Here is a 19608-nt window from a genome sequence, read left to right as displayed (position 1 = left end):
GCGTGAAGTAAAGCAAGATCCAGGCCAAAAATCCTGCCTGTCTGTACTTCCTAGTCATACCCATATGATTCCCCTAAAGGTGTATTACCGGCAATGTCACCAGGGGTCGGGAGGGGTGTTAAATACTTAGAAAAATAAACCAAGTAGTACTACAAAATTAAAAAAACCCTATGCTGCTCACTCAGCCTGTATTACTAAATGTACACTTTGAAGGACACAAACGTTAAGCTAAGCAGGGCTGTATGTAACAAAGTACCAACATCCAACTATGCTGCAGAGCCACAGTCCAGTCATTTTGAATAATGTGTCTGGGTTTCAGGTGGTCTAAAAACCCGGACACATGATTTGAAACCTGGAGGTGGCAACCCTACTGGGACAGAATGAACAACTGGGTGGGACACTGGGACAGCGCCTCCAAACCGGGACAATCCCAGTAAAAGTGGGACTTCTGGTAAGCCTATATCTATCTATCTATCTATCTATCATCATCTATCTATATCATCTATCCATCTATCTATCTATCTATCTATCTATCTATCTATCTATCTGTTTGTGTATAAACCTAGTTTTAGAAATAAACTTCTCATTGATGCCTTTTTATTTTAGGCTGCAGCAGGGGGGCTACCTATGTAATAGGATTGGCTACCATTTGTCAGGCTACACACACAGGGAGTGCTGGGGGCAGCAGAGAGCAGCACACACAGTGCACTGAGATAAAATATGGCTGAAGCTGGGACAGGCTTCCTGGAGCAGCTCAAGTCGTGCATGGTTTGGTCCTGGACTTATTTATGGACCGTGTGGTTTTTCTTTATGCTGTTTCTGGTTTACATCCTCAGGGTGCCATTGAAGATTAATGACAATCTTAGCACAGGTAAGTTTAGCTGGTGGCGTAAGGGACAATGCCACGTTTTATACACAGGAGAGGGAGGGAGAAAAGTTTAAAAGTTTATGCAAGTAGAAGAAAGAAAGCGTAGCAACCTATGAGGGGGAGATGCTGTAACCCCGTTATGTGTAATTCAGAGTGGGGCTACACTGAGCCCTCTCGTCTCTCCTTGAGCTTTATTATTGCTCAATTGTTTTCCTATGGAGTTTCTAATGGATTATTATCCTAGTGTCTGCCGGGTCCTAGCGCCCTCGAGTTTTTTTAATTTTGAAATGTGTTCTTGAGACAGTTCGTGATAGGCTGGTGCTGTCAGTAGTTTAGGTAGTGTTAATACATAATACTTTTTAATTTAACTGAATTATGCAGGTTAATTGCATGTTTAATCTCTAAATGTTTTCATTTTAACTTGTATTATGATCGATCTATCTCATATTTCTTACTAGATTGACCTAATGTGAATATATTACACTATGTACTGACTGTCAAGGGGTTAAAGAACAGAAGTCACACAGTTTAACAAACACATACTTTACATATATAGTATAACATAATACTTTGGCATACCTTTTTTGTAAGATATACAACACAAAGTATATTACATTTCTTTAGGATAAAAAAAGTGTAATCATAGTGTAAATTTTAATTTAAAAAATAATTATTGACACTACATTTATAAAAACATGGCTGCAGTAGAATAATGGTGACATATGTTCATGTAAAACAAGCTTTCAACAGCTATAACAGATTGCATGACATGTACAATATTTTCTTTCTGATTATTGATCATTAGCAACTGCCTTTCTATATATATATGTACAGTGGGGGCACTATGCTTCATTAATTTGTTCTGTGTAGGTCACCAGATGACAAGAGATTATTAGATGCATAAGAAGTGTAACCTTTAATTTGTCATGCAAAAATAAATAAATAATAGAAATGAGCAGTACCTGACAGTACATACTAGAGATGCTAATATAAAATATAGCTTACACTGCTAAATATAGCTACGTTGGCATATGAGTTGCCTTGGAAAGACTCCATTAGAATACTCATGTGCTCTTAATATTTGTTTTTTTCCCTTTTTCTTTGGTGATAATTCAGTGCTTATGGATAAATATTTAAACTAGCTGGAATCCTTTTATTTATTTATATATATTTGTTGTGTGTGTATATACAGTATATATATAAAATATATATATATATGTGTGTGTGTATATATATATATATATATATATATATATATATATAATGTGTTTGTGTATATAGCTTTATATATGTGCGTGACTGTGTGTTCATATGTATATATATTACTGCATACTACAAAGTGTTTGCTTGAAATGTGCTGGAGATTATTTATATCTTTCACTAATTGGACACAGAAAATCAGATGAGATAAAATGCTTTTCAAGGGGTGTGTCGCTGGACAAGGGTTGCCAGGTTTTCAGTATTCATCTGGACAGTCCAGTATTTCAGCAGGCTGTCCTGTAAAATCTATACAATTAATTATACTGGACACGTAAATATCCAGATTTTAATTAAAAGCCACTGAGTAACAGCTACATTTTTAAGGCCTCCTATGACTTACAAATAAGAAGTGGGGGAAATATGTGCTTTGTTTTTCTCTTTCAACCTGGGGATGTAAAAACATTGGTCTGTTTGTGCCACTTGCAGTCGAAGGGGTCAAATAACTGCTGTGTATGTTTTACTTACAGTCCATGGGGTAAATCCATTTATTTGTGTGTAACTGGCATCCAAGGGTATGCAATCATAGCTCAGTTGTGATAAATAATGTAAATTATGTAGTTATGGGTGTGGCCTAAGGTAGATCTTTGGGGGAGGGACCATTGTGTGACCACTTACCACTGAGTACCAGAGTCTCAGTTCCAAAGATTACACAAATACCAGGGTATAAAATATTGTCAAATCATTACCGTGTGGCATCTGTATTTGCCTGATCCGCCAGAGAGACAATGTCCCAAAGATACAAATGTTCACAAACATACTACCAGTGCACAGTCAACTGCAGGTCATCCACATGAAATAAGTAACAGTATGACAGTTTAAAATGCTTATAAAACATTTTTGTATGTAGGGCTTTTGTAATGCGGAGATTGCTTTCTATAATGTGCCTTTAACTAAGATCCTTTAATAATATAAATGTATTAAATGGCCATTATAGTAGAATAATTACATGCTCTAATTTGTTTAGATAAATTTAGCACTAGAGACCCTTCAACTCTGTCTTTTACCCAGCGGTGTAAATGCTGATGCTGATTGGGACAGCAGCTGTAGTATTGCGCAGCTCCCAAGCAGTGCTTTAACTGTGTATTTATCCCCTTTGCGTGGGTTAAACATTATAACGTTTTTTTTTCTTTTCTCTATAATGACCCTTTAAGACAATGATTATAAGCCAGGATAACACCAATTTTCAGTATATATTTTATATATATACTTTTTTTTTATTAGTGGATGAATTTATCCACCAATCAGCAACAACAACCCTTGTTGTTCACCAAAAATGGGCCAGCATCTAAACTTCCATTCTTGCATTTCAAATAAAGATACCAAGAGAATAAAGAAAATTTGATAATAAGAGTAAATTAGAAAGTTGCTTAAAATGTTATGATCTATCTGAATCACACACAAAAAAAAACGGGTTTCATGTCCCTTTAATGAGGAGCTGTATAAATAGATCAGGACAAGAAGGTAATGGCATTTTGTTAGTAGAATACAGATGATAAATTGTTCTGTGGTTGGTGCATAAACAAGTCAGTATGCAAATGTTTGTTTTATATTCTCTGCAGTAAAGTGTTAGTCTACTCTAGAGAGAAACAAATTGCATAACAAGTGCCCACATTCATACTTACATATTTTACTTAGGAAGATGACAGCATTCAACAAGAATAATATACACTGAAAACTATACACTCTGTTATTCACTTACAGAAAGACAGCATAATAAGCAGGAAAATATCATGCCATAGTATATAATGGTACACAACCCTTTATCCAGAGAAGGTTTGCATTTCAGAATAGTTTGGATTTTGGAAAATGTATACATTTGCATTTGTAGAATGGAACCAAGTATAAAGAATAGTATCTTGTGTCATATAGGCAATATACAGCTTATACATGCAACCTCATTTTAATACTTTTGTATACACAGTACCATCAGAAAGATAGTACAATACTGTAATCAGAAAGGTATAATAGACTCTCATTTACATTTTAGAATACTCAGTCTTCTCTATCTGTGTCTTTGGTTTGGATTTAGACCTAATAATGGAGAAAAATGGTAATTTTGTAATAATTCTATTTAAAAAAAATACTAATGAAAAAGTCTGGATTATTCTATATGTACCTGTACTTTGGCATTCCAAACCGCTGAATGTGTATACTTTTTCTTTCATGATTCAGATAGAGCATGCAATTTTAAGCAACTTTGTTCTTTTGCTATCTTTATTTTAAATTGGGTGGATTAGTGCGCGCTAAAGGATGGTATTGCTAAACACTACTCTAAAGATACAATCTCTGCTTGTATCAGACACAAGTAAATAACCAATAACGAAGCCTAAGCTTCAAGATAGAGAGAGTGCGCTAACAAGCTAAAAGTATACACACCATATAAAGATTGATGTTAAAATTTAATAAACACATAAAACAAAATACACAACGAAATATATGAACACTAAATATAGGGACGTCTCCCTGTAAAGTAAATGGAACTCAGATAAAAAATCCTAATTGAAAAAGCAGGTTAAGACTTATATGTAGAGCAAATATTTGCAAATAACAATTGATAATTATTGACATCAAAAAGATGTTGAAATGTGTGGCAAAACAATGATATTATAAAATATATGGCATAACACTAATATCATCTGTCACATGCATCTTGATAAAGCCCAAGGGAGAGCGAAACGCGTCGCTTGCATTTGTGACACTGTGACACTGTGACTTTGAAACACTAAGGGATATTTCAGTACAGTTTGTACTGCAACTTTAACCCGGGTTACCAGCATCTTTATATATCCCAGGGTGAGGGAGAACTTGTGCCCCACCATTCTACCGGATCAATAAGTATATCCATAGCAGTCAAGTCTGCCTTTACAACAAGTTCCCATCAGGACACAGCAATCAGCTGTTTTTCTTCCACGCTGCTGGAACAGCGAACAACAACCTGAGAGGAGCCGATGAGAAGTCTGTGACGTCAGACGCCGACTCACATGTGCAGAGGTTTGCACACTTCTATCTCCAGGAACGGCAGTTACTGCAGCCGCGGTCCGAGTCTTGACCGAAGGATTTCTTCTCCTCGGTAACACCCTTTGAACACTCTCTTGACTCACGGTACAGTAAACTGTATCTATTTGTGGTACAAGTTTTTATATACGAATCCAAGCCGTCATTATCTTACCAATGTTTCAATTCTGATGCTCATTTGCATACGGCCACCTGCACTGTGACTATACATATGAACTTGGTGCTTGTCTTTTTCATTAATCCTTGCTTTTAAGTTATATTTTATGATATTAGTGTTATGCCATATATTTTATAATATCATTGTTTTGCCACACATTTCAACATCTTTTTGATGTCAATAATTATCAATTGTTATCTGCAAATATTTGCTCTACATATAAGTCTTAACCTGCTTTTTCAATTAGGATTTTTTATCTGAGTTCCATTTACTTTACAGGGAGACGTCCCTATATTTAGTGTTCATATATTTCGTTGTGTATTTTGTTTTATGTGTTTATTAAATTTTAACATCAATCTTTATATGGTGTGTATACTTTTAGCTTGTTAGCGCACTCTCTCTATCTTGAAGCTTAGGCTTCGTTATTGGTTATTATCTTTATTTAAAAAGCAGGAATGTAAAGCTGAAGATCCGGCCCATTTTTGGTTCAGGACCTGGGTAGCACTTCCTGATTGGTGGCTACATTTAGACACCAATCAGCAAGTGCTACCGAGATGCTGAACCAAAAATGGTCCGGCTCCTAAGCTTACATTTAAATAAAGATACCAAGAGAACAAAGAAAAATTGATAAAAGGAGTAAATTAGAAAGTTACTTAAAATAGCTTGCTCTGTCTGAATCAATAAAGTTTAATTTTGACCAGACTATCCCTTTAACTGCTTGGTGAGAATTGAATTGTAGATTGGTTTGGGGGTTAAACAACATTTTTATCCCAGCTCCATCAGGGTGGATTTGATTTAAATCACTAGTCAATAGGACCTATTTGAATTGATTTAAATCATGGTTTTCATTTTTAGAATTATACATTTTCAGATTATATTTCCCGTTTATATCAGACCATTACTGATTTGCTTATATATCATTAGATATGCATAGATAGATCATTTAAATCAATTAATGAAATTATTGGGAGGTGAACTATCTCCAGTTTAATATTTGATCAATTTGTCAGCTTTACTTTATCGTAAGGAAAAAAATAATGATTGCCTTACTAATAACACCAATTTAAATAGTTTTATTTAACAAAAGATAACCTTAATATGAATAATTTAAATAATTTTATTTAACTAAAACAATAATGCAGATCTATTCCACTCCAAACAATCTTGTGTTCAGTCAACTGCTTGAAACTTAGTATCCGTTGATTCTGTGTACATATATTTGCAGGGGAGCAATGGCATTAAAGGGACAGTAAGGTCAAAATTAAACGTACATGATTCGGAAAGAACATGTTATTTTTAACAATTTTAAAAAAATGTACTTCTCTAATTTGCTTTGATCTTGTTGTATCCATTGTTGAAAAGCATACATAGGTAGGCCCAGAAGCAATGCACAACAGGTCTCTTTCAAATAAGGCTTAATTTGTCCCCCTTAGCATGCAGGTTATCATAGTTAAAAATGCTGTAGGCGGCAAGACCCGTGCTATTATAAACAAACAATCCCTTAACGACCAGTGACGTACAGGGTATGTTGCGGTCGTTAAGGGGTTAAATCCTCATATTTAAAAGCAGCAATCCTGCATTTTGAAATGAGTGGTCCTTGTCCATCCTGCACTAATAGAATGCACATATCTAGTAGTCAATAAGCATCAATTGAAATCATGGTTTTCTACATAAAAGTTTAATTTTTAGAATAATAACTTTTCAGATTATTTTTCCAGTTATATCAGACAATTATTGATATAAATATTTAGGAAATAATGACTCCCGTGTTGCTATCTACTGTGTACATCCTAGAAAATGATTTTCTTGCATTTCATATGATGGTGTTCTCCCATATTATGGTAGTTATGCAGACTAAAGTTGTTATTTTCTAAAAAATACCTGCTGAACCCCCCTCCAAAAAAATAAGGTATAATTTGTCTGGGTACCTGACATGAAGAGAAAAAAAAAAAAAGGTTACATTTTTGTGTAAACGCGACAGCTACAAATCGTGCCAGCACAAGGGTGTGAAATTTCTCAGTGGCAAGCAGCTAATAAGCATTCATTGTATTCAGGTTTGCTGGTGTCACCCTTTCAGATGGGCTAGTTTATCTTCTAAATCTCAATGTGAGGTTGTTTACAGCTGCTATCTTTAGTTTCCATATTTTTTATATAGAGTATACTGCCATATTGGAATTTTCAGTGTGGGTGGCAATTCAACAGGCAAACGGCTAGATTTACAGTTTTGTCGGTAACGACCCCCGTATCTAACGCTGTTTTTTCCCCCCGCACCTTTTAAATACCGCTGGTATTTAGAGTTCACAGAAGGGCTGCGTTAGGCTCCAAAAAAGGAGCGTAGAGCATTATTTACCGCCACTGCAACTCTCAATACGGACGCGGCCAGCTTCAAAAACGTGCTCGTGCACGATTCCCCCATAGGAAACAATGGGGCAGTTTGAGCTGAAAAAACCCCTGCAAAAAAGCAGCGTTCAGCTCCTAACGCAGCCCCATTGTTTCCTATGGGGAAACACTTCCTAAGTCTGCACCTAATACCCTAACATGTACCCCGAGTCTAAACACCCCTAACCTTACACTTATTAACCCCTAATCTGCCGACCCCGCTATCGCTGACCCCTGCATTACACTTTTAACCCCTAATCTGCCGCTCCGTACACCGCCGCAACCTACATTATACCTATGTACCCCTAATCTGCTGCCCCTAACACCGCCGACCCCTATATTATATTTATTAACCCCTAATCTGCCCCCCACAACGTTGCCTCCAGCTACCTACAATAATGAACCCCTAATCTGCCGACCGGACTTCACCGCTACTCTAATAAATATATTAACCCCTAAAGCTAACTCTAACCCGAACCCTAACACCCCCCTAAGTTAAATATAATTTAAATCTAACGAAATAAATTAAATCTTATTAAATAAATTATTCCTATTTAAAGCTAAATACTTACCTGTAAAATAAACCCTAATTTAGCTACAATATAACGAATAATTACATTTTAGCTATTTTAGGGTTTATATTTATTTTACAGGCAACTTTGTATTTATTTTAACCAGGTACAATAGCTATTAAATAGTTAATAACTATTTAATAGCTACCTAGTTAAATTAATTACAAAATTACCTGTAAAATAAATCCTAACCTAAGTTACAATTAAACCTAACACTACACTATCAATAAATTAATTAAATAAAATACCTACAATTATCTACAATTAAACCTAACACTACACTATCAATAAATTAATTAAATAAAATACCTACAAATAAATACAAATAAATAAACTAACTAAAGTACAAAAAATAAAAAAAGAACTAAGTTACAAAAAATAAAAAAATAATTTACAAACATAATAAAAATATTACAGCAATTTTAAACTAATTACACCTACTCTAAGCCCCCTAATAAAATAACAAAGCCCCCCAAAATAAAAAAAATGCCCTACCCTATTCTAAAATTAAAATTGAAAAGCTCTTTTACCTTACCAGCCCTTAAAAGGGCCTTTTGCGGGGCATGCCCCAAAGAAAACAGCTCTTTTGCCTGTAAAAATAAACACAATACCACCCCCCAACATTACAACCCACCACCCACATACCCCTAATCTAACCCAAACCCCCCTTAAATAAACCTAACACTAAGCCCCTGAAGATCTTCCTACCTTGTCTTCACCATGCCTGGTATCACCGATCGGTCCTCCAGAGGCTCCCGAAGTCTTCATCCTATCCGGCAAGAAGAAGTCCAGAAGAGGCTCCAAAGTCTTCATCCTATCCGGGCAGAAGAGGAGATCCGGACCGGCAAACATCTTCATCCAAGCGGCATCTTCTATCTTCATCCATCCGACGACGAGCGGCTCCATCTTCAAGACCTCCGGCGCGGATCCATCCTCTTCTTCCGACGTTCTAACACAGAATGAAGGCTCCTTTAAGGGATCAGCCAATCGGATTGAACTTGAATCTATCAGCCAATCAGAATTTTCCTACCTTAATTCCGATTGGCTGATCGAATCCTATCAGCCAATCGGAATTCGAGGGACGCCATCTTGGATGACGTCCCTTAAAGGAGCCTTCATTCTGTGTTAGGACGTCGGAAGAAGAGGATGGATCCACGCCGGAGGTCTTGAAGATGGAGCCACTCATCGTCGGATGGATGAAGATAGAAGATGCCGCTTGGATGAAGATGTTTGCCGGTCCGGATCTCCTCTTCTGCCCGGATAGGATGAAGACTTCGGGAGCCTCTGGAGGACAGATCGGTGATACCCGGCGTGGTGAAGACAAGGTAGGAAGATCTTCAGGGGCTTAGTGTTAGGTTTATTTATGGGGGGTTTGGGTTAGATTAGGGGTATGTGGGTGGTGGGTTGTAATGTTGGGGGGTGGTATTGTGTTTATTTTTACAGGCAAAAGAGCTGTTTTCTTTGGGGCATGCCCCGCAAAAGGCCCTTTTAAGGGCTGGTAAGGTAAAAGAGCTTTTCAATTTTAATTTTAGAATAGGGTAGGGCATTTTTTTTATTTTGGGGGGCTTTGTTATTTTATTAGGGGGCTTAGAGTAGGTGTAATTAGTTTAAAATTGTTGTAATATTTTTATTATGTTTGTAAATTATTTTGTTATTTTTTGTAACTTAGTTCTTTTTTTATTTTTTGTACTTTAGTTAGTTTATTTATTTGTATTTATTTGTAGGTATTTTATTTAATTAATTTATTGATAGTGTAGTGTTAGGTTTAATTGTAGATAATTGTAGGTATTTTATTTAATTAATTTATTGATAGTGTAGTGTTAGGTTTAATTGTAACTTAGGTTAGGATTTATTTTACAGGTAAATTTTTAATTATTTTAACTAGGTAGCTATTAAATAGTTATTAACTATTTAATAGCTATTGTACCTGGTTAAAATAATTACAAAGTTGCCTGTAAAATAAATATTAATCCTAAAATAGCTACAATATAATTATTCGTTATATTGTAGCTATATTAGGGTTTATTTTACAGGTAAGTATTTAGCTTTAAATAGGATTAATTTATTTAATAAGAGTTAATTTATTTCGTTAGATAAAAATTATATTTAACTTAGGGGGGTGTTAGTGTTATGGTTAGACTTAGCTTTAGGGGTTAATACATTTAATAGAGTAGCGGCGAGGTCCGGTCGGCAGATTAGGGGTTAATACTATTTATTATAGGGTTATTGAGGCGGGAGTGAGGCGGATTAGGGGTTAATAACTTTATTATAGTAGCGGTGAGGTCCGGTCGGCAGATTAGGGGTTAATTATTGTAGGTAGGTGGCGGCGACGTTTTGGGGGGTAGATTAGGGGTTAATAAATATAATATAGGGGTCGGCGGTGTTAGGGGCAGCAGATTAGGGGTACATAGGGATAACGTAGGTGGCGGCGGTTTGCGGTCGGCGGATTAGGGGTTAAAAAAATTTAATAGAGTGGTGGCGATGTGGGGGGGCCTCGGTTTAGGGGTACATAGGTAGTTTATGGGTGTTAGTGTACTTTAGAGCACAGTAGTTAAGAGCTTTATGAACCGGCGTTAGCCCAGAAAGCTCTTAACTCCTGGCTTTTTTCTGCGGCTGGAGATTTCTAACGCTCACTTCAGCCAAGACTCTAAATACCGGCGTTAGAAAGATCCCATTGAAAAGATAGGATACGCAAATGGCGTAAGGGGATCTGCGGTATGGAAAAGTCGCGGCTGCAAAGTGAGCGTTAGACCTTTACCTACACGACTCTAAATACCAGAGGTAGCCCAAAACCAGCGTTAGGAGCCTCTAACGCTGGTTTTGATGGCTAACGCAGAACTCTAAATCTAGGCGAAAGGTAGCTATCTTTTATACCTTTATTTTGTAATTTTAAAATATATGTAATGTGTTTCACTTCTGTTGCCGAAATAAGCTATTGGGAACACATTAAAGAGAAGAAAATGTTATAGTACAATTTCCCTTTAAAGGGACATAATACAAATATGCTATATCACTTGAAAGTGATGCAGCATAACACATGAACATATTTAGGTAAAAAAAACTCACAAGAGTAAAAGCTTTGTAAATGGTTATCTTTCAGCTACTGTCCAGCTGCAAGTTGAAGAGAAAAAAAATAGCCATAGTAAATCAGCACATGCCAGATGCACGCTCCAATGCAAGTCCCGAGACTAGCATCCTGATTGGCTGCTTAAAGTCTGTTTACAATGGGATGTGGCTACTGAGGGATTTTGAGGTAAAATACCTTCCTTTCTTTTATATAGGTGGCGAGAGTCCACAAGCTAGTTACTGATCGGATATACATTCCTACCAAACCTCAAATGCCTATAAATACACCTCCTACCTCATTCATACCTCAGTTTTAAAAACTTTTCCTTCTTAGGAGGTGGTGAAGCATGATGTGTTTCATTTCTTCAGTGAAAGGCGCTTCTAAGCATATTGAAGCCCAGTTCCTCTCTAAGTGCAGTGTTTGTCTGAGGGATGTGAAGGGAGTATTTCCTGATGATACCATGTTTTCGCCTATGGGAAAGCTTTTCATAAAGCTCTCTGTAAATCGGTTGCAGGTATTCATCTGCTGCCTCCCTTTATAGATCGATAATATACTCTTGTACCATTTCCTCTGCTGATATGTTTCAGTACTGGTTTGGCTGTCTGCTATATGTGGATGGGTGTCTTACACAGTAAGTATATACTTTTATTATATAAGACACTCTCAGCTATGGATTGGGCACGTTTTAAGCTTATTTGGAGGCGGGACAGTCTCCGCCTCAGAGAATAACAGCTCATTCTACAAGATCAGTTGCCACATCTTGGGCTTTCAAGAATGAAGCTTCAGTTGATCAAATCTGCAGCCACTTGGTCTTCTTTGCACACCTTTACAAAATTTACGTTTTTGCTTTTTCGGAAGCAGCTTTTGGTAGAAAGGTTCTTCAGGCAGCTGTCTCAGTTTGATTATTTTTTTAATTTTTAAGAAAACTTAATTATTTTTTTGGATTTAATTTCTCAGGGGAAATAGCAGTTTTTATTGTATCCCTCCCTCTATAGTTACTCATGGACTTCCACATCTTGGGTATTATATCCCATCAGTAACTAGCTTGTGGACTCTCGCCACCTATATGAAAGAAAACATAATTTATGTAAGAAATTACCTAATTTATTTCATGGTGGTCATGAGACCCATCCATTTTTTTTTTGGCCTATGATTTATTTTGTATAAAGCACATTTATTTATCCTGTTCCTCTCTTTTTATGCTTTTACTCCTTATACACCTCATTAACTTGGCTATATGTTAAACTGAGGTATGAGTGAGGTGGGAGGTGTATTTATAGGCATTTGAGGTTTGGGAAACTTTGCTCCCTCCTGCTAGGAATGTGTATCCCATCAGTAACTAGCTTGTGGACTCTCGCCACTATGAAAGAAATTCACGTGCTTCAACATGTGGGTATCATGTACCAATAATAGACTCCCTCCCTGAGCACATGTGATCCATTTACACGATTAGGGTAATAAACTGTCTAAGAAGTGGAAAACCTAAAATATTGCTTGTTAAAGGGACAGTTAAGGGACATAAAACCCCAAAAATTTCTTTCATGATTCAGATATGGCAGACATTCATTTTTAAACAACTTTCTAATTTACTTTTATTATCACATGTTCTTTGTTCCCGTGGTATGTTTTGTTGAAAAAAAAGAATGTAAGCATCTACATGTCAAACTAAATCCAAATGTTTTATTTCATGATTCAGATAGAGCATGCAATTTTAATCAACTTTCTAATTTACTCCTATTTTCATTTTTTTTTTCTCTTGCTATCTTTATTTGAAAAAGCAGAAATGAAAGGTTAGGAGCCAGCCCATTTTTGGTTCAGCACCTTGATAGCGCTTGCTGATTGGTGGGTACATTTAGCCGCCAATCAGCAAGCGCTACCTAGGTGCTGAACCATAAAAGGGCAGGCTCCAAATTCTTACATTCCTGCTTTTCAAATAAAGATACCAAGAGAACAAATAAAAATTGAAAAGTGTAGCTGCCCCCACTCAATACGCTCTCCCTCCTTCCCTTTCACAATGTTGTTCCAAAGTGTAGCGGATCCCCCTGCGCTCCCTCTCACCTCCCGTGTGCGCTCCCGCCTCCTGTGCATGCTCCTGCCTCTCCCATCCACCCGGCACTTATCACCGGATATCCTCCAGCGATGGGCCCCCCACCCGCCTCCCTGCTATGGCTCGCACCCACCAATGATCGGCACCATCGCTGGCCAATGCAGAGAGGGTCACAGAGTGGCTCTCTCTCTATCGGTGGGTAAAAAAAGTGTATTGCAGGATGCGTCAATATCAAGGCATCAATGCAATACCCTGAAAGTGATCACGATCGCTTCCAGCGCTTGCAACCCCAGAAGACGTGCTAGGCACGTCCTTGGTCATTAACTGACACTATTTGTAAGATGTGCCTGGCACGTCCTCGGTCGTTAAGGGGTTAAGGTCCCTTTAAAGGTATTTGAGCACTGCAGTTGAGAAATGCACGTGGTTCTTCAGAACAGAAGCTTTGAGATTACAAACAAGACAGAAACAACTAGGCAGAATAAATATTTTTTTGGCAGTTCTTGGCTATCAGTCCTATGTTTAAGCAGTTCTGTGATTGTATATATCTTGTTCATCTAACAAAATTACAAAGTTGTTTTTGGCTCAGGCAGAATTTTCCAAACCTGATTTAGTATGACTTTTCTACAGTTCTACTAATATTCTGTACAATCAGCTGTTAATTAAAACTGACTGTGTGTATAATTGCCTTTTGGGTAATTAAAATAGGGCTTTGGTAAAAAAAAAAAACATAAGTCCCCTACCTATGTTCAACTTAAAAAAAAACAAAAGAAGAATATTATTATATGAGAGAGGATCAAAATGTTTACTATGGTACAATCATGAACAAATACACTGTTGCTAAGATGATTGTATATTCTCTGTTGTGCATATAATAGTCTCTTACTAGTAGCAGCAAATATTTATATCAAAGTCAGGAAAATGTATGTGATGCGTTTATTTCAAACTGATGACATCATAGTCCCAGAAGGGAGGGCTTTGTTTTTAGGTTTAGGATTAAGAGTTTAAAATCTCATTTTTGAATAAGCAAATCTTTCTAAAATAAAAGCTAATTTCTAAAGTGCTATAGTGTGGCAAATTCTACTACAGTAATTGTCACTATTTTACAGGTACAGTATTTATTGTATACTGTGCTGTGCTTGTGTTAAACTAAACATAGCACTATTGCACCCCTAATATACAGTATGTTAGTTCAAACATGTTTTCAAGTCTTCAAACACACTGGCTAGTGAATAGAAAGCTAAAACTGCCTTGTTTCACTTTAAGGCGGTTTTCACTTTACATCACGGCTCCGGTCCCTAAACCTCTGTATAAGCAGGGTATACCTGTACTTGTATGTAAGCTTCAAACCTATTTGAATGGTTATTTTTAGGGTGAATGAGAACATTTAAGGACAATTCCACAGCAAAACATTCTGGGAATGTATCATCCTAGCTTGAAAAGCACCTTTAGGAATGTACAATCCACTAAAAACTTAGCTTTTTTTTTTATAATTTGTTTTTAAAATTAATTTGTGTCCCGACAATGGTGATACTGGGATCATACACAATATTTTGATTGGTTAATACATGTGAAAGTTGAACTGTTTTATTGTAGAGATCTGTTACTGAAGGGATATTTTTTTGTTCACATCTATATCTTGGTAATTTCTGACTGTGGTCTTGTGGTTTGGCCTTAACTTCCTCCTGCATTCAGCGTACTCAACACAGGTCCAGAATTTGTTTTTTTATTGTGTTTTCATTTTCCAATTTTAAAATAGAATGTAGTATTGGATGAAAATGATGCTTAGATGGAAGCAGAACAGAAAACACAGGAGTTAGATGGATGAAAAAGGCACAGGATGGAGTAATGTATGTGATAAATTTTGAGGTTACTAACAAGTGTGAATACACTTCCTTTACTAGTCAGTATTACAAGCATCTTGTCTTTGTCATTTTTTTAAAAATCGAAAACCAGTATCCACTGTAGAAAATGCTTGTATTATTTTTAGCTCCAAATTACATTTAAAGGGACAGTAAAGTTAAAATTAAATTTAAGGGCACAATCCAGTCAAAATCTTTGAATAGAAACATATTTGCAACATACATGTATTGGCAAAAATGTTTCTAGAAAGTTATAACTGATTAGTGTTAACATTTTTCTCTGCATGTGAAGCATAGCTAGATATTCTCAGTGGGCCTTGTATCATGTCAACAACTAGCAAAATTCTGTCTGTACCAGATTATACAAGCACCTTAGGCTTTCTGAGCAAGTGGTGTGTTTAAAATGCTGGTGCATGGAGCATACTTAAATACACTCTTTAAATATAACTTTTATTAGAAGCATTTTTGCTAATTCATGTATACTGCAAACGTGCTTCTATTCAAAAGTAAAATGCACCATGTAAATACTGATTTTGTCTGGAATGTCCCTTTTAACCCCCTTCACCCAATAAGATGTATATATATGTTGTGCGGTACTTTGGCTATCGTACCGCACCCGTGTATATACGTCATTGCTTCATTAAGCTCCAGCACTCTTGGCTGTTAAGTTACAGCCGAGATCTGGAGCTCCTGAAGCTTGAGGCATCTCCTGCATATGGAGCCGGAGCGTGATCGGTGCTCCGCCTCCATATGAGGGCAGATGCCTGATTGTTACATATGGTGACACTGTGTGTGTCACCGCCTGTAACAATCGTTGCTGGTGCCGGCGGGAGGTGAAGGCGGGAGGCAGGTGGGCAGTACATCAGGGGAGGGAGTGGGAGGACCCGCCTTCTGTAAAAAAAAAAAAAAAAAAAGGACAGGGAGGGATGGGGCAGCTACTCATCAGAAAAGGGGATCTGAGGGTGTGGGGTTACCCAAAACTAAAGATTGGGGGTGGGGTGGGGGGGCACTACACTACGGAAAATATGACGTAATTAGCAAAAATAATAAAAAATATTAAAAAAGGGTGGTTTATAGGTACTGGCAGTAGGGTTGCCACCTCGGCCATGTTTTCCTGGACACTTATGAGTTACACATGCTGCAGGGTAAGCAGGGTAGAACATGTATTGTGCCTCTGGACATCATATGAATAGTGCTGATGAACAGCACAATACATGTTCCTCCCAGCTTACCCTGGAGCATGTGTAAAGCATAAGTATCCAGGAAAACATGGCAGAGGTGGCAACCCTAACTGGCAGACAGCTGCCAGTACCTAAGATGGCGCCTAGCAGTTAGAGGGGGAGGTTTAGAGAGCTGTTTGGGGGGGATCAGGGAGGTTGGGAGGTAAAGGGGGATCCTACACAGGCTGTCTGTCAGTACCTAAGATGGGGGTTACCAGTGGGGGAGGGAAGAGAGCTGTTTGGGGGGGATCAGGGAGGTAGGGAGGTAAAGGGGGATCCTACACAGGCTGTCTGCCAGTACCTAAGATGGGGGTTACCAGTGGGGGACGGAAGAGAGCTGTTTGGGGGGATCAGGGAGGTAGGGAGGTAAAGGGGGATCCTACACAGGCTGTCTGCCAGTACCTAAGATGGGGGTTACCAGTGGGGAGGGAAGAGGAGCTGTTTGGGAGGGATCAGGGGGTAGGAAGTGTCAGGTGGGAGGATAATCTCTACACTAAAGCTAAAATTAACCTTTTAAGATACCTGATTAACCCCATCACTGCCGGGAATAATAAAAGTATGGTGCGCAGCTGTAATTAGGTGCCTTCTAATTACCAAAAAGCAATGGCAAATCCATATATGTCTTCTATTTCTGAACAAAGGGGATCCTAGAGAAACTTTTACAAACATTTGTGCCATAATTGCACAAGCTGTTTGTAATAATTTCTGTGAGAACCCCAAAGTTTGTGAAAAAAGTGAAAATTTTTTTTTATTTGATCGCATTTGGTGGTGAAATGGTGGCATGAAATATACCAAAATGGGCCTAGATCAATACCTTGGGTTGTCTACTTAAAAAATTTATATAGTTTTGACAGGTAAATAATAAAAAAAACAAAAAAAACAAGGCTCTATTTCTGTTTAAATGGAGTGATAGCAAAAATGCGAAAAATCCTCTGGTATTTTGGGCAAGTTTTTGTATATAAGTCCCGATAGTGAAAGGTGTGAAAGATAGGGTTAAATGAATCAGAAGTATATTAGAAAGTTGTTTATGTTTGTCTACTCTACTATATATTACTATTATCTATTAAGATAATTTTCACTCTCTTGGCATCCTTTGTTGAAAAGCATACTTACGTAGACTCAGGAGCAGCAATACACTAATGTGAACTAATTGCTGATTTTTTAATGCACATATATGCCTCTTGTCATTGGGTAGCTCCATTAGTGCATTGCGGCTCCTTCAACAAAGGATACCGTTAGCATGAAGCAAATTTAATAATAGTAGTAAATTGGAAAGTTGTTTCAAGTTGTATGCTCTAAAGGAATCATGAAAGAAAAAATGTGGGTCCTTCGATGCACGTAACAAATGAGAGTATATGAATAAAACTTGTTATGTTATGATATATAATCAAACGTTTTGCTAGTTGTACATGTGAGTGAGTCACACAATCCCTTTGTGCTTGACATAGAAGGCTCCTGTCTTACCATTGGACTTACAGAGGTTACTATAAATAGTACGGAACCAGTCAGGGTCTTTACATTTTATTATGGTATAAATGTTAAAGGGACATTAAACCCAATTTTTTTCTTTCATGATTTAGATAGCGAATACAATTTTAAACAACATTCCAATTTACTTCTATTATCTAATTTGCTTCATACTTTAGATATCCTTTGTTGAAGAAATAGCAATGCACATGGGTGAGCTAATCACACAAGGCATCTATGTGCAGCTACTGAGCCTATCTAGATATGCTTTGAAACAAAGGATATCAAGAGAATGAAGCTAATAGAAGTAAACTAAGAGTCCAGCTGTTTGTTGATCATCTTCTCAAGAGCTGACTACAACAGTGCAACTCTTGGCAGGGCCCTCTATCCATTTGATCCCTATAACTGTTTTTTGTACTCCGCCTTTGTTAATAGCGCTGCGGAATCTGTTGGCGCTCTACAAATAACCGATAATAATAATAATAATAATAAACTAGAAAGTTGTTTAAAATGGCATGCTCTTACTAAATCATGAAATAAAACAATTGGGTGTAATGTTCCTTTAACAGTATTTTAACAATAATCGTTACTATATACTAACATAAACATCTGCATCTTATTCAATAGAACATTTTTCTTTGAGACAGCCCATTGTGTATTTTGACCGCTGCCCAATATCCGTTTTAGATTCCTCCTTTGCTGTGCATGTGTTGTTCTGAATTCATAAAAACCTCCATTATCTTATTGCACTTACTCCATTGAATCTCTTAAAGGGATAGGAAAGTTAAAGTTACCCTTTCTTGATTCACATAGAACATGTAATTTTTAAAGTGATGGGAAATCCTAGCGTTTTTCAAACGCTAGGATTTACCAGTGCTATAAATAAATGGGACTTTAGGTCATGAAGTATGAAAAGCTTTATGCTGAAAGTTCCTTTATTTGCCTGCAGTTTATGATGAGCTGAGCGTCTCTGACTATCCATGGCAAAACAATATTTTCTCAATGAAGTGCTGTTTCTACCTTTTAGCCAATAGCATGCTAGCCATACAGCATAATGCCTATCGGCAAGCAAGGCCATTAGCTAATAGTTGGAAACGTCACCTTACTGAAAAAATAGCGTTTTGCGGTGGGTGGCCGGAGGTGATCAGCATAAACTGCAGGCAAATAATGGAACTTTCAGCATGCATGAAGGTTTGTATTCCCCTTTATTTATAGCACTGGTAATTCCTAACGTTTAAAAAATGATAGCATTTAACCATCACTTTAAGCCTTTAGATTCAATTCTATTATCAAATTTACCATGAAGTAAATTGCACAGAAACATACTTTTTCTTTGTGTTTGATATATTGGTATTTACCCATATTTGGGTATTTCTGCTTGCTAGTTATTTACCAGTTAAATGATTGATTGGTGAAAAAAGGACAAGATATGATTTGTATAGGTACCTCACAGACAAAGCACTAAAATGTATGCTTAAAATCATAATTACATTGTAGATAGATTTCAGATTTTTTTTTAAAATGAACTTTATTAAGAAATCAGCATTACAATATGGAAATAATAATAATACTAGCGCTGCGGAATCTGTTGGCGCTCTACAAATAACCGATAATAATAATAATTAGACAGTGCAAGGTTGCAGTTGAGTAACGTCCATACGTTGCGTAAATAAAGGAAGATCCATGACGCTCTTACT

General features: G+C 37.0%; 1 protein-coding gene across 2 annotated transcripts in view; it reads left to right on the top strand.

Moving 5' to 3' along the window:
- The first annotated feature begins 710 nt into the window (after nucleotides 1–710).
- The window catches only part of ST7 (suppression of tumorigenicity 7), a 489358-nt gene continuing 470460 nt past the window's right edge, over nucleotides 711–19608 (top strand). For both annotated transcript variants that reach the window (XM_053716687.1, XM_053716686.1), the window contains exon 1: nucleotides 711–871. In XM_053716687.1, coding sequence (XP_053572662.1) covers nucleotides 721–871 — 151 coding nt within the window. In that variant the 5' untranslated portion in view covers nucleotides 711–720. The remainder of the gene's footprint in view (nucleotides 872–19608) is intronic.

Source organism: Bombina bombina, chromosome 6 (genome assembly GCF_027579735.1).
Source record: "Bombina bombina isolate aBomBom1 chromosome 6, aBomBom1.pri, whole genome shotgun sequence".
In the NCBI taxonomy this organism is placed as follows: domain Eukaryota; kingdom Metazoa; phylum Chordata; class Amphibia; order Anura; family Bombinatoridae; genus Bombina; species Bombina bombina.
The sequence above is the reverse complement of the archived record's forward strand: the minus strand, read 5'-3'. Positions and strand labels throughout refer to the sequence as shown.